Source organism: Chaetodon auriga, chromosome 14, assembly GCF_051107435.1.
Source record: "Chaetodon auriga isolate fChaAug3 chromosome 14, fChaAug3.hap1, whole genome shotgun sequence".
NCBI classification, from domain to species: Eukaryota; Metazoa; Chordata; class Actinopteri; order Chaetodontiformes; family Chaetodontidae; genus Chaetodon; species Chaetodon auriga.
The window spans coordinates 12305707-12329743 of NC_135087.1; the positions used below are offsets into that span (position 1 = coordinate 12305707).

Here is a 24037-nt window from a genome sequence, read left to right on the forward strand (position 1 = left end):
AGAGAAAGGAGACGGTGAGAAAGAGCAGGGCGAGACAAAGCCTCCACTAATCTATTTAAAAGGCTGTGGCAGCGTGTGAATGGCGGATGAGAGTTTCTCTCTCATTCATAATGAAGGCCAGCCTGTTCACAAGTGTGCACATGATGCGTATTTTCTTTGCTTGTTCCTTCTTTCTCATCCTAAAAATACTCCTGGATCTGATGTATGTTTACAAACTAAGCTGTGTGGCTGATCTGTATTGTGGTGACAAAGTCCATGAGCTCCTTATATAGTCAATAGTTCATGTTTCTGCACTCAGGCTCGCTCCTCCTGGGACACGCAGCCTTTCTCTTTTACAGATCAGACAGGAAGTGTCTTTGTGTACAGAGGTCAGGTCACAGTTCCCCCGACTGGACGAGGCGAGGCCTCTTGAAATAGAACAAGTCCACAGAGATGCACATGAGCTGTTTATTTACCACAACAGTCTGTAAGAATCACTCTTTCTCCCCTCTCCGTCTTGGTTTAGCCATGCCTGCAGACAGAAAGCTTACAGCAGAGAGGAGACTGCTGTAATGCTCTCCGGGAGAGATCCCGGTGGGATCTCTCCCGGAGCACATTACCCTCATCCCTCAAAATAGTCCAGCAGCCGTACAACCTGCAGGAATCATTGAGATGCTGCTGAACCGGGGCCATATTTTTCAATCAATGAGCAGTGGTACCCAATCAATACGCTCACTGACAAATCCCATGGGATGCTGGGAATATCAGCGTAAAGACTTCCTGGATGTTAAAGTTAGAACATCCTGCGTATGAGCATAGTGTCCAAAACAGTTCCTCAACATTAATAATAAATGAGGCAGCAAACGTCCCCCTTGACATTATTGCTGGACAGGGTGTTATTTCACAATGTTGTCCAGCATAGAGAAGAGAGGAGAATTACAGTGCATCCATCCTTTTTCCCACATCAACAACACATTTGGAAATTGTGGGGTCAAATCCATAACGGCCATCTATTTCAGTGGCAGAAACATGAGCTCTCTCAGCTCATTGTTTCATTTTCAGCCCACAGTTGGCTGAAGGGCGGGGCAATCAGTCATTTTCCCTCACTTCCAGACTGACCTTATGTATCCCAATGCCTGACTCTTCCTTTCTATCTCTGTTCTTCTGCTTTATTCTGTCTTTGCTAACCTCTCTCAATGAAAACGAACCACACCTTTGCCTTTTTCAGCACGCTCTAAGAAAAATATGATCAAAAAGGTTCATATTCCCAAACAGGGAGAGCAAAGAGCACTAAAGCTTTCAGCTATTCCATGTAAACAATTGCCTTCCATTTGTATTTTTCAAGGTTTCTGCACAAATTACATAATTGTTTTGCTGTGTTTTTCTTTAAATCTAGCATCATAGACAGTTTCAGAGAATAACTTTTGTTTTTCCCAGGTAAGGAGGAGATGATAGTCACTCCAAAGTTCGGCAGCACTGCACAAACCAATGCAGCATGCAAAGTGGAAACACAAAAGAGGCTGCAGTGGAGGGAAAGAACGGGAGTGTAAATGAGAGGGAGTGTAGCAGAATTTAAGGAGGCCTGTTAAGTTCCACAAATGTACTTATTATCTTCAAATTTTGATGTCAAATAATATATAGTAATGATGAGTCTATAGAGATGGATTCAGTACCTGGACAAACACTCACTTTACGGTTGAATTGATTTGAAATATGCTTATTTGCTTATTGGCAAGAGTTAAATGAGACCACTGATACCACTCAAAGGTCAATGTGGTAAATATGAAACCACAGTAAGTAGCGGGTTAGCTTAGTTCAGCACAAAGACTGGAAACAGGGGGAAATGGCTAGACTAGCTCTGCCTACCAGCACCAATGCAGCTCGCTAATGAATAATAACAGTTGATACAGATTGAGGATAATGATGAACAGTGTTTACTCAGAGAGACTTTTAGGGATAAAGGGCCAATAAAGCCATTCCTTATCACAGAGAGTCAGCCTGATAAAACAAATGAAGTGATCCATCATGGATATCTTTTTAATAACCAAACTGTGGTAGACGTAAAGTGTCCCCACTGGCTTGTATATTGATCTGACGCAGAGGAGATGAGAAGCCTCCATTTCTCCCATTCATGCAGTGTTTCCACTTGCTACTGTATACTGCGGCGCTCATTTTCCATGATTAGTTGTTCCATATGGCCAAAATTCTATCTCGTCAGGAAAAAGCATGACCGTGATGGATGTGAAGGCTCCATCCTGTGCACTGTCTTGTCTGAACTGCCCCTTCCATTAGCATTCCCCAGAGGATACTGACAGATTTGCTCCACGCGAGATGCTGGTTAGACGTTATTCTTTTCTGTGGCACCGTACTGTAGCGTCGACTCGTCATCCTCTTTGAACTCACCAGACCTTTCAACTGTTAAGAATTAGGACACGAGATTGTCAAGCTGATCGTCTAATAGAGGCAATACAGCGCAGATTACAAACACCCTTGAGGCACACTTTCATCCTCTGCTATCTGCCACCATGATCCCATCGCTCTGGATCACAGCTAGTTCAAATGCCTGAGACGCTTTGAGCCGGTCTGTTGTGGTGTCAGAACAGATGGAATGCAGCCTGGGAATTTGCACCGTGACAGCAGTCGCTCGGGGACTTTGCAGGACTGCCAATGAGCCTGATTTGGATTCATGGTGCCTCAGAGATGCTGATTCAGACCAGTCAGAACGTCCAGTTTGGTTACGTTTGTAGCCTGGGTTAAATTAAATCTGTGTGGATGAGCTGAGCAGATACAGCCCTGCAGTCTGAAACTGTCCCCCAGCACTTATCTCATTTATGTCCGCTGGTCGCCTCTCAGGGGTACTGGGTTCAGGAATGTGCCTCTTCTTTACTCAGGAGAGACAAAGGGCGGCGCTTTTTGACATGATCGCTGTGTCACAGAGCTCATCACCCTTGGTCCTCCATTAATCCCTACGTGAATGGATTCAGAGGATTCACTGGACCTGCACCGCACGTGTTCAGCGTGACCGTTAAACTGAAATGAAGATGAGGAATGAAATATTGAATTGCGAACATTTAAAACGATGATGCTGTGATAAAGGAGATGCCTTGCATGGTCAGCGTGCATTCAAATACCTGCAGTGACCTTGTGATGTTTATAGATCCTGCAGCTTTTTGTGAAATGCTTTGGATATTTTGCACATGCACAGGTTATCTGGGAGTTTGCATGCACTTTTTAGACATAAGCATCTCCCAAATGAATGTAATATACATTTTAATCTGTATTCTTTGGTGTATGAAGAGTTTCTCAATATGCAGCAATGTTTGTGACCAGCGATATATTCCCAACAGGGGCCACAGGAAAGGAATTGCTAAGATTTCGGAGATCATAATCATGTTTGAGTGTATGTGTTTGTCCTCTGGTTTAATAATTAATATCCTGTGGTTTACATCGCTTGGGGACCAGAGGAGAGGATCAGCAGTATACACAAAAGGAGCCGCTGACCTTTTCTAAAGAGCTGGTGAGAGCACACTAGAGGTGTCCTCATACTGTCTCAGGGGACACTAAATAAAATGAGATGCTATACTACACAATGAAATAAAATGGAACACATTTGTGCTGCAGTATGCAACACAAAACGTCCTTTTCAAGCCATGAGGAGATTTTTTTAAGTGGAAGTGAAACACTTGATTAAGCATCTCTGATTATGGTAACCAGGAAACCAAGAGAAGATGGGGCAGGTTGACACGCTGCCTGTCAAGATATAATGAAGTGCAGGGACACTCGATATGCTCGGGCTTGCAGTGCCAAATCCTAAGAGGAGCAAGAATTACTGTAAAAGCCACTTGCCCCTAATGATGATAGTGAAGCAGCTGCAAACCCCCAGCTCTTTGCCATCATCACTCAGATCAGTGTGTGTGGTGGGGGTTGGCTGAAAATGTCACGCAATTATTCTACACAGCGTCATGTCTTGGGTGTCCTTCAGGGTTGGCAAGGTTAAATGAAAATCATGAGCCCAAGCATTCCTCTGGTTGACACGTCTGGAGTGTGCAGATATATTGGATATTAATGGGGCACTGGAGAGCAAAAACTGGTTTTGACCATGATATTAATGACTTGATGATAAAAAGGACTAAGCGTATTTCTGTGCTTCTCCGTGAGGAAAAATGAGCACAATCAATCATACAATACAGTGTAGTGGTCACATATTACAGTGTGGCCAACTATTTTAATGTCCACCAGCTAATTGAATTTCCACTGTTGACTGAACAATTTGTAATTACATCCAACACTGACCTTTGATCCTATTGACGTTTTCACCTGGCTTCAAGATAATATATGAGTGTCTGACTGACTTCAAATCGACCACTGCTGTTGAGAAAACTATTCTTTTTTTCTGTCTTGCTTTAAATGTCACACAGTGGATGTGAGTGTAAAGCTGCATTGCTAATGTAGGCAGTAAGCTAATAAGCCAGACATGCTGATGTTTGCAGCTGACACACTGTTTAACATCCATTCCATGCACTTTTGTTCAATCACGAGGCGTTTAGGGACGTGAATAGTCAAGATGAGAAGTACCTCTATGCAGTCCTGGGAAGTTCAAGCGTTATACTGGATATACTCTGGTCCAACCCTCCAAATATAGTATTTTGCATATCTTTTGTCACACAGCTTTCACACTAACATAATATGGTATTGAACAGAAGTAAACAAATATGCTTCATTATCTTCTCCATATAAGCTGTAGTCTACATAAAGCTGACAACGTGAATTTAAGTTGCACTTACTTTACTTACTGTGATAATTGTGTTGATGCTATGCCATGCTACAGCGATGATGAACACTAACAAGCACTAAATTTGTCAAACTCTCACCAAACTCTGCAGGCCAGGAATAACATTCACAGCTAACAGGCTAACAAGCTAACAAGCAGATGAATGAATCTAGTGAGTCTTTAAGCTTCCAAGCGGCCTCTTTCTCAGTATGTAAGAGAGCTGGTATCAGCAGCAGTGGAGTTGAGGTTGAGCTGAACTTTGTCACACACGCTCCAGTGAGTTTGTAACTGGAATTTCTAATGCTTCCATTTATATGACTGGCAGTTAGTTCGGTAACTGCTAAAACTAGATAGGCAGGTGAAGGCAAGAGCTTTTGTCAGTGTTGGACTTTAGCTGTAAGCATATGGCTATTTCCTGGAAGCAATATGTAGCAGGCCAGACCTAGTATGAATGAAACTTGCAAAAGTATCAGAAAATAATTTCTCTGTCAGTACAAGATGCAGAGATGACTGCTGCAAAGGCCGTACATTTGGTGATGATAAAGTGATGTCTAACATCTGCAGCTAATCAGATAGCTCAGTTCAGACGATGGCTCGCTCTCATCTCTAGTCCTAATTTTAAGAGTGCTGCATGACTGAAATACCCAAATCAGGATTTGAAGTAGAAGTTCAATCACAAAAATCCTCTGCACACTTGCCTTAAGCAACAGAAACAGCTCCATGAGGTGGTAAACCAAGCTCTGCATCCTATGTGTCTTATATGTTTTAGCTTCATCTCATTCTCTTATGTTTATACCAAGCATTCATTCAAATAAACACTCTTCGTTTTCCCTGAACTCACTGAATTCCCCCCCTGAGAGTTTGTGAGAAAAGACTCTGCTCGTTACAGTTCACTACCCTGCCCTCGGCTCTCCTCTCCCTCCCCTCTCCTCCTCATCCCTCTCCCATTAGGAGCCCCACAGCACGCAGCTCCCACTCAGCTTCACCGGGCGCTGCTCGTTCAGCTCATGCCCATGTGCAGCTACCTCATTTGTGTAACAAGCTTTTCTTTAATGCACTCTCGAGTAAGTAAAGTGGTCAACAGTCTATGAGAAGCTGAGATAATTTCTCCACCGAAGAATGTTTCAGTAATGGACCTGAGCCTGGCCCAGGATGTGCCATTTCATCCACTTGTGTGTTGGAAAGTTTCGGCTGCCAAGCGGTTAGAATTAGTTGCTGATTATTTTAAACAAAGAGGTCATTCATTCCACTTATTTGAGACATAAGAAGCTGGATTGTGAGGTTATCCCACCTGTTACACAATCATGATGTCATGGCAGTTCAATTAGGAAAAAGTGACTCCTACTCAAACCGCAGTCCCTTTTATTGCTATGACATGTTGTCTGTTTCTGCAAACATTCAAGCGCCAAATCGTTAATATTCGATGCTTGTGTGCCGACACACCCTGTGCTCTGTCCTGGTGAAAAACAAATTACATGCATGTTTTCCAAGAGGTTCCCTTTGTACAGTATGACATCTGCTTTGGCTATTGTTCTGTCTGCAGCTGCCTGCTTGCATTTAGTTCCACTTCACCAAATCGACTTTGGTTTTAAAGGAAAGTGAAAATAGCACATTGTGCACCAAAGGAGCGGATGATATGGACACTTTCAGTTTGGTGACTCACTAAATCACTTGAAGACGTTCAAACACAGCAGCAGTAACCACAGCAGATCCAGATACTACTACTCTCACTCGCTACTCAAGGCTGTAAGTTGTTTGCATGCGAACAAGGTCCACATTGAGGATGTGCGCTGCTGGAGAATGAAGCTTCTGTTCGGTTCAAGAAAGCGGCTGACAGCTTCTGCTGTTGCATCCTTTTTCTGTAAGCTGCCGCGCAGCTTGGTTGTAAAATAATAAAAAAAAGAACTTTACGAGGCTGTAATTAAAGAATGACATAATAAAAGCAGAGTATGGATTATTTATGCAAAGGCTACATTCACAACACAGTTTATTTTATGAGTGTTTTTTTTTTTTTTCCTTGAGCTGATCTTTTATGATCCCTCATTGATATGCCTGGCTGTGCTTTTCCAGGTCCTGTAAAATATACAACAATGTGCTTTTCATATGAAGTTACCACCCTGTACCTGCTGGATGGCCACGCTCGCTTTGGTTTCCAGTACAGCTCTTCAGCAACAGAAAGGAGAAAATGAAAGTGACACAGCGCTAACAGTTTAGGTATTTTTAGGTCGGTTTGGTTTCGATTTAAAGGATAAAACCTTCATTTTGAAAAGCAGATGGTGCTGAAAACATAAAGCCATGTCAGTGGTGCAGAGGAAAGCTGGTGTTTGGTTCTGCTGACCTCACTGACTGAGCTGCTCTGTCTCTGGATAGCAGATGTTCGCTGGGAGCGTGTTTAATCATTTCATAAGGGAGTCGAGGCCTGAGTAGCCAGTCAGGGTCAGCCTGGGTCTTAAGCTCTTCATTTAGCAGCTTGCCAGGAGACGCTGCAGAGCTGAAAGAATGTGTGAACACTGCCCAGTTTGTGATTTAAAGGCTGCCCGGGGTTTTTGCCTCGGCCGCTGTGATACTATTTATACCGGTGGCTGTCCTGCCGAGACTGAATGAGCTGGGAAACATCAGCAGATTTTTCATCCCGAAGCCCAGGAAAGAAGCAAGTGCTCTGGGAGCAGAGGCTGTTGTTTTTTCAGGCTCCTGTTGACAAAAATTTCGGCATGGGAGAGAGTCCTAACAACTTTTCAGGCAGCGCCTAATGATAGAATGTTTTCTTTCTTGTCTGCCTTTTCCCAGCAGGATTTTGAGAGAAACAAATGTATTTTAATTTTAAATTGCGTCTATATTTGGCTACAGCCTAAAAAGAAAATCCAAACATATTCTCACATAGGGCATAATGCAGCGGATACTTTCATGTAAACTCTGGAGCACACACACACATGCACAGTTGATTGTACTTGTTAATTACTGGCCTAGTTAGCCTTTTTATCTGCTACTCATTATCAGCATCAGTGCTGATGAGGCTTATCCCAAAAGTCTGAATCATTTTCCTCTCTTTATCAGAGGTGTAACAAAAAATAGCTCCCCTCGGCTGTTTTCGTGAATATTCACACAAAGCTCAGATCAGAGGGAGATCCAGATAATGAACACCTTGTTGGCATTATGAACGGGACAGCAGGAGTGTAAGCAACAGAGTTTCCATTTTAGTGTTTCCATGCATGAGAAGCATTTAATGGCTGCTCATCTGAAGACGATGAAGAAGAAAAGCTGCGTTATTTATCCCACTTTGGAAATACCTTCTTCTTCTTCTTCTTCTTCTTTTTTTTTTTTTAACTCCATTGTTGTTTTCTTTCATTTACACACACAGGCCTGAAATGCAAACACACACACAACCTTCACCTACAATTGTGGAGAGATGTCAGTCTGATGGAGCTGCTGCATAAAACAGCATCCTGAGCAGATAGTGGTTAGGTGCCCTGCTCAAGGGCACCTCAGCAGAGCCCAGGAGGTGAACTGGCATCTCTGCAGTTACCAGTCAACACTCTGAACAGACCTGCTGATTCTTGACTGAATCCTTGAATGTTTAGATGATACAGTTGCAGGACAATTTGAACATCTGAATAGACACATAAATCTAATGTTATAACAAATAAAATGCTAATGGGATTCTTTTGTTATTTGTTTTCACTTTTGACATTTGGTCACAACTCCGCTGGATTCACAGCTTGTCCTCACAGCGAATCACAGCAAAGCTCATCCTTGGTAAAGCATGTGCTTTACCAGACCAAACACTACATGCTTTTCACACTTAGCAGAAAAAAAAGACCCCAAACATGACAGATACTACGCCAGAAACACACAACAAACTGCACTTACACAATGATACTGCATCATTATCACAGTTTACTGCTTCTCCTCTGTCCACCTTAAGAAACTACTAGCGGTGCGGTCATGAACGTGCTGCCTTTAAGTGCTGTCGGTTTTTATTGTTTCACATTTGGCTACTGCTGCACTGGATTAATAGACCGCACAAATGAGTGAAAAACAATGAAAGTTGCATCATATCTCTGATTGTGAGGGAGTTATGCCAAAAATGTATTCATTTTACTGTTGTTGCAGCATTTTGTGTCATTGAGTTATATAGGGTTAGGGTTTTGTGTAAATTGATCATTTAACATAGGTGTCATGCTTGTAGCAATGTTTGGGAAATGGATAAATTAAACACTGAATATCATTGATTATATTCTTACCACCGCCACAACAGAAAGTCAATGTCGATTGATTTAGAAGTATAATGTAACAAAAGCAAACAGCAAGTTACCATAAATGCAAACTCTACTTTGTTTTTATTTCAGACCAAAAGTGCTTCGAATGCACGTAGTACATTTACACCATCAACACTATGGAGAAAAGACACTGCTATTTACTCCTCAGATGTGCAACTGACTGCTGTTAACAAAATCTCAGCAAACCTCATTTGCTAACACCTTCACAGATGACCATAACAGCACCAAGTCACATTTCAACACAGGCCTTAAAGCATTCACCCCACTGGGAACCAGAGCAGGAATCTATAGTTATACTGTCTGGACACAAAAAACAATGAGAAAGGGGAAGAAATGACAAACGTGTTTATATGCACTGCAATAAGATGATGCTATTAAACCCCAGTTTATGTGCAGTTGGTCAGCACTATGAAAAATAAACTTAACCACTTTAAGACACACAACTGTAAGACTGAAACTGCAGGGTTCACCCAAAATAATGGCATTTTTGCCTGGCATGTGCTCTCTTGATTTTACAGACTCTTTGATATGTTGACAAATATTGCAGTTATTTGACCAGGTCAGCTGCCCTCTGCTTTTTATTTGATTATTTTTTTAAACCTAATATACACAAAATGAAATGACTGCCAAAATATCAGGTAACTTAAGTTATCCTTTCTAAATTAGCATAATGCTACACATACTCGCTTTAAGACCCATTTCTTGAGGTGTTAAATGTCTTATGGTACCTTCGCTTGACTGGAGAAACTTTTGGAAATAGGTTGAGGTCTTTGACGCCACACATTAGGAGGATTTAGTAGTATACGAGGAGCATTTGAAAGCAGCATGGGTTCACGCCTCCCGTGAATCCTGATTGGCTTCCAATTACGAGCTGGTGCGCCCCATTGGCTGCTGCGCGTCCATTGAATCCCCTCCTCTACCTTTGTCAATTTCTTGCGCTCCCGTTGAAAACGCCTGCTCGTTGTTTCTCCGGGATAGGAGGAAGAAGTTGTACAGCCCGGGCAGCAGGAGGTCTGCGAACACCGCGAGATTAACACGCTCAACCGGGGAAGCTCCACGTTTGGTGACCACAGGACGATCCGTGAAGCTGAATGCAAAGAGAGCAGCGGGCTGAAAGCCGGCGGGGATATAATCTACCGCATCACCTTGTAGCAAAGCGCCGTGTGAGCGGCAACGCTGCAACTCCTCCAGCCAGCGTGCGACACCGCGGCGCAGGGCGCAAACAAGGGGATGACATAAACATACCCAGAGATGGTTCACTACCCGCGGGGGCCTTCAGAGACACTGCGACTGCTTCTGTGAACACTTTTGTGACTAAAACTATACAGGCGAGAAAAGGGGGCTGGGGATTACGAAGAGTGCTTCTTCTTCTTCTTATCAGCAAAGATAAGGATTAATAATGCCGGACCAAATCACAGTTTCAGAGTTTGTGGCAGAGACGAACGAAGATTATAAATCGCCGACTGCCTCCAACTTCACCACCAGGATGTCCCACTGCAGGAACACAGTGGCTGCCCTGGAGGAGGTGAGTGACTTCGGTGCCGGTGGGATTGTAGTCCACATCAATGCTGGTCAGCCCAAAATATATGAATAAAAGATTTCTGTCATTATTATGCTCATAATTTAAAGATTGCTGTTAGCTCAGAGTAGCAGGTCTCCTCCATTCATGTGTGAAGAAACTGTCCTCCACTGCACCTCCGTCCAGCCCTCATGCCCCATATACCCATTTGCGCCACCCCAGCCAGTTTTCTGTTTTTGTGCCAAGGTCTGTATTACTGTCCTGGGTCTATAGAGTGCCATTATACAGGAGTTTTTATCAAGAAGTATTATTTATATATTTATTTATGTAGCTCAAAGTCATATTGCACCAATTTGCCTGAGTGGGCTTTGCAATCTGTGCTCCTAAACTCCTAATAACAGACCAGGTAAACAGATGATGGACATACAGAATGGAAGGTGCCACAAAGGGATCATCACCTACATGTGCATCACTTTCAGCAGTGGCCCTTGCATGTGGCTGAGTGATCACTCCCTCTGTGATGGATGGAGAGGAGGTGCAGCTGCATGGCACCGCATGTGCACAGACAACACTTTCTTCACGTTCCTGCTTTAACTTGCAGGTCATCAGGAGGAAGGACACTTCCGCTTTGTTCCCTGACAGCCCTCCGCCGCCTCCCTCCCTCCCTTGTTATAGTTTCCCTACTTTGTGTGCTGTATGGCGGAGCCTCGCCCAGCCTGGTGGTAAAAATAGAAGTTCCCACATGAGCAGCTCGGTGTGTAATGTGTGTTAGTGTGTCTCAGCTCTGTAAGTCAGGGTACGCATGCAGACGTTTAGGTGTCGGGGATCATTTCTGCCTGATTTTCACCGTGGAGAAGTTTCAGTGGCCGCCCAGACGGGATTGTGACAGACAATTTGGTGCCTTCCACCTTTTCATTGTGAAAACAAACACCTGAATGCGTCACACGTGCAGAGAGGAGATAAGTAATTGGCGTCAGATTTACTCCTGCTTTATTTTTAAAGCAGCGTTTGTGGAGGACGGAGCCAGGCAGCCAGACGAACACCTGCTCAGGCTGACAGGTGCTTCACGTGGGCGACACACACCTTCAGACCTCTGCTGCAGCTGGTTCGAAAATAGCAATTAATCTGCTGCTGGGCTCGTGAGGGGTGGAATGTGCTTTTCTGTAGAAGGAAGCAAATAAGTGTGTGGATTTTACTCCTTTTAAAAATAGTAGCTCTGCAGTAATTGCTGGTTCGTGTGGTTGGGTTGAGAATCGGCGTCAGCGATGTTCTTCTGGAGATGAGCTGAATTGTTGACGTGGAGGAGCGTGTTGTTGTTTCACATTGACCTTCCCGCGCTCAGGCTCAGGGAACACAAGGCCTCATTGTTGGGACGGCGAGACCTCGCTCGCTTTGGTCTGTTTGACCAATTAAACGCTGCAGTGGATGGGGAACACTTCCACTTATTGTCCGCCAGCTTGCCCGGAATCTCAAACACACGCACGATAAACAAAAACACATCTACATATGTGCATCCACTGGCTGCTATTTTATGTAAAAATCAGCTCTTTTTTTTTATAGCATTTCTCGAAACATCTGACAAACTGTCTGAGGATGACTCTTTCACCCTTGAGTATCACGACACATCCGCCTGCTGTGTATTCATGCAGTCTAAATGAAAATGAAACTTTTCAGCGCTGTGCTGAATCTCAAACATTGTGCTGATTCCGGCCTTCTCTTGAATAGCGCTCGCCTCTCGGCTTCACCCTTGTACTGACAGTTGAGGACGGGCTGACTGGAGCGGCGCTGTGCTCTGTAATGCTACAGTGAGCTGGTATATCATTTCACAGGATGTCTTGTTTTGTGAATTGGCACCTATGAGTTTTGATAATGGGCTGTCTGTTTGGTTGCTGGCTGTCGTCCTCTTGTTGTTCTTTGTGCGTAAAGACTGTGGATATGATAATATCAGCTGACAAAAGGCGTTTTATAAGCATTTCAATATTATGTGCATATATTTGCTTTGGACTGTGCATTTTAGAGCCTAGTTTGGAAGTGCAGTTGTGCATTGCACTCTTTAAAATAGTGCTGCGCTGATTTAGCGTTGCACTCGTCTAACTTTGTCGGACTCATGATTTACAGTTTTGGACAAACACGATCAAAACCAATGCAGCAGGACCAGAGGACAACCTCTGATTTAGTCCATGCATTCTTTTTCCTTGTAAAAACCTGGTGCCTACTTAACCCACAATGCAACCAGTCATTGGAGATTCAGGCCTGATGTGGCGGCAGCGCCTATTGTAGCCTCGAGGAGTGATCTGCAGTAGTCTGGTAAGCTCACTCCTTCCGAAGTCCATGCCCCCGCACCTTTTCCATTTTCAGACTTTTTCACCCCCAACCGATGCTGATTTATCAGACTTCACACAGCTCCCCCTGGAGACACAAAAGGCTTTATACGACTTTCTGCCCGTATGCCGCAGTACTTCCCAAGAGCTGTAAACAAACTGAGATGCCTTCCATTTGGTCCCACTCCAAATCAGATCTGCTCTATTTTGACACTTTTTGTGTGGGCGTAACCGGTTGACAAGCGGGATTCATTTGTTCATAGAGGTTTGTGATTTAATGTGGAAATCTGTTATTCCTGATGCTTCATGTTTGGTACCAATTACACAGAAAACATGCTCCTCAGTCCTGTTACCGCCGAGAACTGATCCTAAAAACAATGAGTGCATGACAACAACACAGTAGACATACACACAAAGCCAAGTACTGCATGGTTTTTCAGTTCAGTCCACAGTGCAATTTTAATGTAGATTCTGTCAATAATTAATGGCAGCATGCACTGTTATGAGCTTTTCAGCAGATCCTCGCTGTTTTGTTGACTGTTTCTTCGTGCTCCTCCATCCCTCTTTATCAGACTTACCACAAATGTATGAAATGGAATACATCCAGTGTGCTGTATCTCCAAATAGGGCCTGCACTTGTTTAAAATAGCTGATGCACTTACAGCCTCATCTTCTTAAAATACGTTTTAAATCTGACCTCTGGGTCTAGTTGTTTATAGGAAGCCTTTAAACACATTAACAGGAGAGGAGGCTCAGAGGTTTTACGGAAATGGGTCCACAAATGTTGCATAATTACTTCTTTCTAAACTTAATTGCATCTGACACAACCTTAATTAGGCTAGTAGTTTAAACTGCTGGCACTAAGAGGCCATCCAGAGCGCCTGTGTGTGTGTGTCTGTGGGTGCGTGTGTGTGTGTGTGTTGGTAAAACCACAGCAATAAAAACCTGTTTATCCAGTAAGAGGATGTTAGGGATTTGGGTCACGACCCCCCTTTGTGCCCCTGTAACACACAGCTTTTCTTCTTCCACACTTGTGTTGACTTTCTTCTGGCAAGTCCAGACTTTTCAGAAATAAGAGCTCGAGGATCTGGTTTTCCCTCCAGTGCTTCGATGAAAATGATCTGAATGGCAAGTAGTGACTGCTTAAGTTCAGTCCTGATAGTAACAATTTTGTCAGATACTTTGTGTTAAAGTATCATTTACTGATTTGAAGTGGGTTTATTTGAGTCACATGGTATTTATAACATTGTAAGCAGAGATTTTCTGATGAGTTGTGACATATAAAAACCCATTAAAAAATTGTAGAATTTTAGTCTTTTTCTTTTCTAGTTTGGAATTGTATAAATGGCAGCATGCATGTTAATCTGACGGCACATAATCGGATATACCTGACGCTGATCGGTGCGTCTGTACAGAATACGCAGAATAATTCTCCATATCTGAAAGGTGGCAAGGTGACATCCATTTCTCTTGTCAGTTGCCAAACAACAGTGTTTGCGTAAGGTAAACCGTGTAAGCCAATTGTCTTTTCAACCTTCCGTATTGGAAACATGATGTCATAAGTTCCCTTTGAGGGAGGCCTCAGGCCGCGGGGGCTGAGCTGACCTCTGTGTTAAGTATTGATCTTTGTGAAAATGCCCCCGTGCTTTTGTCTCACCCAAGAACACCCCATGAGGATGTCTGTCTGCGGCAAGAAACTGGCACACATTGTAGTCCTCTCAGATCTATTTTTGCATCTGTGACTGTTTTACGCCCCAGTTACTGAATCCCGTAGGTTAAAGAGAGAGACTCTGAAAAACGATGCAATCGATAGATTTGTCTCCTTGAACAAATCTAAAGTGATACAGCTTCTAGCTCAGGTATGAAGACGGGTGTATTTGTGTAGTACCACAGCGTTGGACATACAGCTCACTGAGCAGTTGTGGCAGGTGTTTAAAGCATTAATGGCATATTAATTCTCTGGCAGAGTGGATCAGTTATCAAGATCACTGTGTATTACATCAGCAGCCTTTTCAAAGTGATGCTGAGCTGAATACAATGGGTTTGCAACGGATCTGACTCATACAGTAGACTGCAGAAGATTATTGAGTATTAGGGCTTGTGGCTGCAAAACAACCATCGCTACTTGACATTCGAGGCGAGCTTTTGTGTTGTCGGCAGTGCAGCCCTTTGATCAGTCTGTCAGCTGCATACGTTTGCTCTGACAGACACACAATATGTTTCATGACATTACAGTTGCTTTGTAATTTACACTTGCTTTTGACAGATACAATGCTTGTGTGTAATGCAGCCTGGGACATCCCCCATTATTGTTGCATAAATACAAATGTTCCAAAGTTGTTTCTGACCCCCTCGGCCCATAAGCATTGTTCTGCACTTCATGTCTTTAGCATACCGGTCTTTCTAGCCCCGTATATTAACGTAGTGTTTATTTTTACACTGGTAAGTACATAGCGTCAACCAATACTACATACCACAGCATTCATAACCTAAGCTAGTTTGCAGCACTTGTTCCTTGATGGGCCTTTGTGCAAATACACACAGCTCAATAGAAAAGACACACAAAACAAAACAGTAATACAATTCAAAGCGACATAAAATCTACATGAAAGGCAACTGATCACGTGTGTCTTTGAAAACGGTTTCAACTTGTGTTTCAAATGAGCCAGTTCACGATCCCCTTCATGTTTTCTTCCCTTTTGAAATCCCTTCAAACGTAAAAGGACGCCTCTCCAAAGGGTGTTTTTGGAGAAACAAAAGGGCACCTTTCAGACACTGAGCCTGAAATTCACAATGTCACTGAGGACCGAGCGGGTCTGGTTATGTAGGTGTTTATGGATACGTTTAACATGAGCTAATTTAATTCAATATCAAAACCGAGGACATTTAGTTACTTCAGTTCATGGCATTTGTAATATCTTATTATTGGTGTCCTGTCCAAAATTATAATTGCATGTTTGCATATATATCATCTTAAGTCACTTGATGATTGTAGAAGCTTTTCATGGCCAAGGCACAATGTGGGGTCCTCTACCTCACATGAGCCCAAACAACGATCAACAACGCTGTTCTCATCGGCCTGTATCCCTTGAGGGAAAGCAGCTTCTGCATGGTCTATATCCTCCCTTATATAGTACAATAAACCTACCCATACACTAGGCCTCTTCCTCTGCCCAGTTTATTCATTTTTTGCTGATGAATAAGGGTTATTTTTAGCCAAGGTACCTTTTCATGGGTCATTACTGGTTTTGAGGGGGTTGGGGCAACTCAGTCCTGAAGGCTGGCGTCATTAGTCTTCCATCTGGCTATTATTTCATCCAACAGAGGTCCATCACACTGGTATGCCAGCTATGCACTCGTAAGGCATGCTGCCTTGCTGCTTGATTTTGTTGAGAGATTACTAGGGAGTATTGCAGGGAATGCTAATGGTATTTACAGCATCCACAGGCAACTGTTGGCGCTGGCTGTGCAGGCCACACCAGCCTGGTTCTCATGGACTGCTTCTAGTTTTCCTGATGCTGGTGAACAACAACGTAATGGTGCTTGTAAAATGGTGAGTAGATTCTCAGTGCAGTCATGAGTGTTGAAAAAGCAGTTAAGTGCCTGCTGTGAGTGCCTTTAGTCTCTCATCTCTTTATAGCACCTCTAAGCTTAATCTCAGGCCACCGGTTGTTTTGGGTACACGCTTAACTGCGATGAATTCATACCTTCTGTTAACACAAGATGATGTCTCATTTAATTTCCAGCTGCCTCTGTGGCTACACTCCTCTGTCTTTGCAGAACAAAACGCTCTCTACTAGTGTTTTGTGCTGAAACATGTCATTTAAAGTGCAACCATTTATGGCTGATGTGTTAACATCTGAAGGCAAGCGTGCTCTCATAACTCTTCTCCATGTGTCAGTCTGTAAACCTGTGGTGATGCTGGAGTTGTTCCTGAGCAAAGGGTAGGCTTGGCCTTCTTCTTCCTCCCCCCGTTCCAGGCAAGGTTGGTGGGAATGGTTTGGCTGGGGACAACAGCTGCCCTCTTACAACAGGTGGCCTGGAGGAAAGTTTTAACAAGGCTTCAGACAGTAGGATTATCGATGCAGGGACAATCCACATGTAATAGCTTTAGAGACACACTGATGGATCTGCAAGCTCTCACACTCATGGCCTAATGTGCAGTGTGGCCCAAGTGAGCAGTCCAAACCACCAGACACTCTGGCCAGTCTTTAGCATACCACCTAAGAAGCTTAATGCTTCCTATAATTGAAATGGGATTTCTGGCAGGATCCCTGCAGTTCTGTCTCCTCCCTTCACCCTCACTCTACATCCGCTGTCCCCACCGTCCCTTGACTTTGGCTCACTGTAGTTAATGCACCAGAGTAGGCCAAGTACATTGAAGCAAAGCCAACTACATCCATTCTTCCAATTCCTCGGTGAGGACTCTTGGTTTCTTAAGTAAAAAACGTGCATGAGCTTTCTTACTTGTTGCTGTTTCTGATGCAGTTGGGTTTGAGAATGATATGTATGTTAGTGTCCCCTTTTTGGTATTGGACATCAGTGCACCAGATCATTACAGTCGAGCCCAGGCACTGTGAGCATTTACTTGAATGCTGCGTTCTTGGCAGGAGTATAGTTTGGGAAATGATCCCAAACAGTTGCTTTTGGAGCTCAAGCTCCAAGTATCTCATTTGTGTTGTCCATACTCGTGATGCTAGCTATATAACCTGAGCGAATTTGGCTCCTACGGTTTAGTTAAGAGTCAATAACCTGATTTATTATGGCACTTTGTACTTCTGGGTGGCACTTTTGAATTTATGTTGTGCATGTTCCAAGAGGTGAACAGTTATTAGACCATATTAGATTGATAACACCTCTGTTTTCAATTCATTGATGAGTCTCCCTAATCGTGTTTATAGCAAAGCTCCTTTTTACCCTCTATGTGGGACCTCAGTATTTCCAATGGGGTCTTTGTTTGAAGTTAGAGGTGTCTCCCCAGCCTCCAGGGCCGGATAGAGCAGGGCCTGTGTTATCATTTGTGATCCCAACCCTCATTTTGATGCAGCAGCCCTCCCCGTGGATCTGCCAGGGGCGAAGGTCACGGTCCTGTCCCAGTCGATTCAAAGCCATGATCTCCCTTATCCCCTGATGGGCTTTGACTGCTAGGATGCGATATGAGTTTACTCTCGTACATCTATCCTCTTTGAGCGTGGATGTTGGGATTTGGGAATGATGTGGTTGGCCATTGTGAGTCCTGATAGGTCTGTTGGTTTGGAGGAGCAAAGATGATTGTGAAACGGATGATGGTGAAGTGGATTGAGGTGAAAGGGGAGACTGACTGCTCTCTGTCCTACACAGAGGTTAGGGGGTTGGACACAAGGGGCACGGGGGGTAAATGGGGAACTTTCGGCCGATCTCATCCATCAGAGTGTCCTGGCCCAGATTGTCTGAGACGGCTCCTGTTGACGGCTATTGTTCCCCAACAGGCCCTGCCTCTTCATTAATGAACTCACAACCATTGATTTGTAGTCCTGGCCACTTGGCTCTGCTTGGGGGTGGGGCGGGGTGGGGGTGGGGGGGGTGGGGAGGGGGTGAATCCTCACAGTTGTGTCGCCCTGCTGTCACTTTCACTCAGGGAACAGACCCAGACTTCTTCTCTGTTGGGGAAATGCTTCCATATGAACTTCTTGGAAGGTCTCCTGTGAGCTTTAGTCTGATTGCTTTTGACTGAGCTGGGACCAAACGAGATCAGTTAAATGAAGCTGCAAGAAGGTGTTTTTGAGTCAAGACCTTTTGCTCATTATCATTTTAATTTAGTCTGTGTTTTGCTGCGTGTAATGAATTATTTAATATTAGAAATTGTCTGATAGTCCCTGATCCCTTCAGTCTATTGCACAATAGGAAGCATCTTCAGAGTTTGGAAGAGTTGTAGCACAGAAAACACCGATGTACGAAATGAAACTTGCTCTAATGTTACTCATGCAAGTTTTTTCTGTAGAGCCTGTCGCTGAAGTTCTCCTGAAGTCTTAGACCCTTCAGATCGTCTGTTTCACTGAAGGGTGGGTTTGTGTCAAGTGAAACTCTTTTCATGTCGTAAGTTCCCAGTGGAGTTCAAAGGGACCTGTTTGAAATGAAGGTCTTTTTTTTTGTGCAACTGAAGTGTGCTCTGAAGCCCACGATGGTGTGTGCGAACACACACACACACACACACACACACACACACACCTCACACATACACAGTCATGCTCTCTGTAGTGTTTCTCTGCAGCCTTTTCCAGGAGAAAGCAGGTCATTTTCTCTGTCTCTCTCAGACATCATCACACTTTATAGAGCTGTGTGGTAACTGTTGGGCACTTTGCCTCTGGCTCTGCAGCTTTGACACCACGATGTTGACGCATGCGTCTGTGCGAAAAGAGAGACTCCAAGGTGAAGTCAGAGTTTTTCCCCCCTCAAAGTGTGGCACATTTGGTCCTTATTTCCCAGCCCCTCCTTCCAACATGGTTTTTATCAGCCTCCTGCGAGTTTATAAACTCCATTAAAGACTCCCCTCAAAGTCGGGGAGACCATTTTAACAGGTTTTAAACATGGCGCCATTAGGTCTCTGCTGTGATTTTTTTTTTTTTTTTTTTTTTTAAATTCACTGTATTTCAGGGCTGCTGACATGTGGGATGGTCGAAGAAATGCAAGAATCGAGAAAATGCTCATCTTCAAATGAGAACAGTGACAATCGATGAAGTAGATCTGAAAATTGGTTAGTAGCAGGTTGGGGCAAAAAGTATTATGACCATGAGGCAGCACAGCCGTCTGGGAAAACCAAATGGAAACCAAAGTTCTTCCCGGGTCCCTCACCTTGTAAAACGTAAAATACCCTGAACAACACTCAGCAGTTAACATGAAAGTTTGTTTCTCTAACACTTAAATGACTGCTGTTGATGTTGTCATCCCACTGTGATTTCTGGCAGCTGGTGGTTGAGGCTCTGGTCCAACGGCGGTCTTTGTAGTGCCCACCGAGGAGCTGTAAAGCACCAAGTGTCCTGGTGCTAAAATACCAGAAGGCTTATAGTTAGATGAGATGTTTGAGTACCTCGCAGTCAGGCAGAAAAAGCTGCACAGAAACCAGAAAGGTCCTGTCCTACTACAAGAGCCGCAGCTATAGATTATTTTCACAATTAAGTGATTGGTTGGTCTATAAATTCTGGAAAATGGCCCAAAACCTTCATTTAAAGTGTGTTTGTGTGAGTTAATGAACTCTTGTCAGCCAGTCTTATGACACAGAGAAAAACACCGCCCCCCCCTCCCTGTCTCTCTCCGTCCCACACTTCCACTGAACTTGCATGCTGGAGTTTTCCGTGCTTCCCCCGGGGCAGCCCGACTACACACATCTCAGCTGTCTGAGAGAACAGAGCGACTCTGCAGCCATGGCCTGTTAGCGGTCGGCTCAATGGAACCCACTTCTGTCCAAATATTGACTTTACTCACTCAGCATGGAGAAAAGTTGTGAATGAAACACTTGAAAGGGTGTTTTCAGATGGATTTTTTTTTTTTCTTACAGTGGATTTGTAGTTGTGGGGATATTAAAAGGACTGTAGTGAAGAGTCAGCCTTATGGTTTGTGCTGTCTTTAGCAGAAGAAAGTACAATAGTTGTAACAGAAAAGTTTGTGCTACCGTCAAGAGCTCGAGTTGAGCACAGCTTCCTCTGGGATCTACCTTCTCTCTGATGGCTGTTGAACTGTATATTTGACATATGTTTTGAATGAGTCACAGCTTTTCCTCTGTGGATGTTGAGGTGGAAAGAGCGCCCTTCCTGTGTATACCCTGACTGTACCACATGTGGAGCTGCAGACAGCAGCTCTGTGTCTGGGTGACAGCCGGCCAGCAGTACATATACAGCACCGGGCGACCACTTTAGCACCACACCTGCAGAAAAGCTGACGTGTCTCATTCTGCAATGAAGCGGACGAGTCTGCCTACAAATGATATGATGTTTCATTCATTTTTCTGCTGGGAAATTTTCCATAGATTACTCTCAGGTGTGCTAACATAACTGCTGGCAGCCATAGAGGAGAGCAAAATTGTTGTATTTAATGCTGGTGTATTATGTGTCCTCCCTGTTGACTCACTGATGCTATGTGCTGCTGTGTTGCAAGAAGGAGGCGGCACAGGGGTAGGTGGACAACCATGTTGACAGGCCCAATAATGGACTGGAGGCAAAAGTGTTTAACGCCGTTCCAAATGTCAGGCCAAAACACTGCAGTCATGGATTGTTTTTGTTATCATTAAAAATGATAATGGCGAGCACAGTCTCTTATCAAAGGTACACATGTTGTTCAAGTAGTTGTGTCAAGAATGGAAAAAGAGTGCATGAGAGAGAGGTTCAGTTCCTGCACGCTTCCTCACCTCTGGGTAGGGCTGTCACCATCATGGCTGCTCTATCAGTGGAAAGATAAGAACCTGTATGACAACAGTAAGGTGGAGACAGCCAAGCTTCCTATCCCATGTTTTTTTTTTCATTGTAATTTCACTCACATTGTGCTCAGGTAAACAGTTTGCCTCCATGAACTCATGGAAATGCACATAATTCACTTTCTATTCGTTGCAACATTGATAACATTTTCCAGTTTTCATCCACATGAAGCACAACTTTTGACAAATTTACGTTTATAAAAATATGGAATAGAAAGTGTGAACTACTGTCCGTTTACATCGACTACCATTAAACAATAAACAGTCAGCGGTGCCAACTCCCTCTAATGGTGGTGGTCAGACCTGTTTAGTGCTTTTACTCAGATGTCATTTGGCTTCTTGTGAAAATATCTCAGGTCAGGACGGATGTTGTGAACGTGCTGCCAACAGTGGCAGTTATTGACCTGAAAATTGATCACAGAGGAAAATGGATTAGAAGATCCGGTTTCACTTTTTGCTGCTTCTCCAGTCAGTGTGGACTGACCACACCACAGTGGTGAAATAAATATGATTAACCAGCCCATGATTTTCACATCAAACCATCATTTATGTTCCTGCTGTGAACTCGCCCTTTTAACACACTCCTCTTCGACCTCTTAGTTGTTTTCTTTGAGGGTTCTGCTTGTTTGGGTTTCATGTAATATCTGGCACCTTCATGAAACATGGTTTACAGCCCACCACAGCCCCCACAGATACTGTACCCACACATGCACCAAATAAATTGGATAATTACATCCCAGACTGCTGCCTTCGTATTGGCTGATCTCCACAGTATGTGGCAGACTGTTTCCTCGTGTGCCTGTCGCGGGGGGGGGAGGCTTAAAGGGTTAGCCAAGTTTAGTAGACAAGTTATAATGAGACACCAGACAGAGCCCAGATATGTGTGTGTGTCAGCTTTAAAGAAGTATGCGGTGATGACGGTAGCAATACTACAGACGGGGAGGATTGCTTGCATTGTGTTTTGTTAAATTTGGACATGCGTGTGTGTGTGTGCTGTATGGCGATGGGGCCTCAGAGAAAAGCGGGACAGCGTCTTGCCAGGCAGACATGCTGTCATCAGCAGATAGTTAGCCGGCAGGAACAATGGGGCTGGATCTCTGTCTTGTCTGTCAGTCACTGCAGCATGCAATCATCCAGGAATGTCTTTCTTCTCCAGACTGTGGAGTAAGAGGTGGAGAGCGCTGCGATAAAACGGGCTTGTTAGCTGGACTCACTTTCCTTGTGTTCAGCGGCGTCCCGCCCTCCTCGCTGTCCCTCTGTCCCTCCAGTCTCCAAATGGCCGTTTGTCATCGAGCAAGACCAGACTGTTATTTTATTGAAGGGAATAAAAAATGTAACACGTTCGATTAAACTGGCTATAGACACGTTTTTTTACCTCTGTCGTTATGAAGTAAATTTGATTGCATTGGGTAACGGCTGTAAAACGATGACACCATCAGTGTGGGTTTTTTTTCTTTTTTTAATAAGCCTGACTTTCACTGCACGCTTCTGTCTGCCATCGAGTCCGATCTCCTGGGGAAATGAAGGCTGTAATCCAGTCAGGCTGGCACCGTTTCTATCTGCTTTCATGTCTCCATTAGAGACTGAATGAATGAATGAACTCACGCTTTTTCTCCTCATGGTTGCTTCTACTCCTTGCTCCACCCCAACAATGGTCAGGGTTCAACTTCAGTATTCAGCAGATTCATCAGTAATGAAATATAATAATAATAATAATAATAATGTTGAATGCAGCTTTAAGTCACAGGGTTGCCTCAGCTGTCTTGTCTGCGTTTTGGGAGCATTTCACTGAACAGGTAACAGAGAAATGCACTTTTTTTGGGAAGCTCATCCAAATGAATATCGCCGCCTTGCTTGATGTCCAGGATTTGCCTTGCTTTCCTTGTGGCGTGTAGACATAAAGGCACTTTCAGTGACGTGAGCAGCTCAGAAAGTGGGCAATGGCTGCCCTATGAGACGACTCGGTGACCCTCTTCTTTTCCCCCTTCTTGTTTTGATTTTAAAGACCGGGCCGGGCCGAGCACATTGGATTCATTTGCTCTGGTCTGGACCCTGGTAGTCAACCATTGTGCTTACGCAGCTGAGCTTTGCCTTGTGACAGCAGTCAAAATTGCAAGTTTATACGGAAACCTACACCTACCTAAACCTATTCTGGGGCTCGAGTCTGCTTACGCTGTTTTTTTTGTGTTTTTTTTTTTCCCTCAAAGGTGGTTGTGGCAACCATGAGGCCAACAGCAGATGGATATGAAGCCTGGGAGAGCGAAATCTCTTCGGGAGTCTCTTTTTTTTATTCACTTTTTATGCTTAATCTCTGGACTCTTTCTCAAGTCGTTGTATTTCTTATTCAAAACATTTTCCGCTCCGGATGGAAAACTTGCCTCTGATAAATTCCTCATAAATTCATGCTGTAATCCATCTGAGCATCCGCAGCATTAATTAGGTTTGCATCTCGCTTCCCTCTCTATCTGTCCGTGCACACACACACATTAGATGTTATCTATCTGCACCGTGCTCACACAGATCAGTAACCCGACACATGTTACTCTACCATTCAGCGAATGCACAACCATAAGTGAATGGATCACCGTGGCAACGACCCCCACGACCCAGCCGTGTTGTGATAGTCTCTGTAGATTGGCTGGCAGCAGATGGTGCCCGATCGTTATCACAGTGACGATGATGACGGCCATGATGATGCCACGCGTTGTGAGATGAGGATTAGCT

General features: G+C 44.0%; 1 protein-coding gene across 3 annotated transcripts in view; it reads left to right on the forward strand.

Annotated features, from left to right (window-relative positions):
- The first annotated feature begins 9954 nt into the window (after positions 1–9954).
- The window catches only part of asap2a (ArfGAP with SH3 domain, ankyrin repeat and PH domain 2a), a 52547-nt gene continuing 38464 nt past the window's right edge, over positions 9955–24037 (forward strand). For all 3 annotated transcript variants that reach the window (XM_076748399.1, XM_076748397.1, XM_076748398.1), the window contains exon 1: positions 9955–10552. In XM_076748399.1, the coding sequence (XP_076604514.1) occupies positions 10427–10552 (126 nt within the window). In that variant the 5' untranslated portion in view covers positions 9955–10426. The remainder of the gene's footprint in view (positions 10553–24037) is intronic.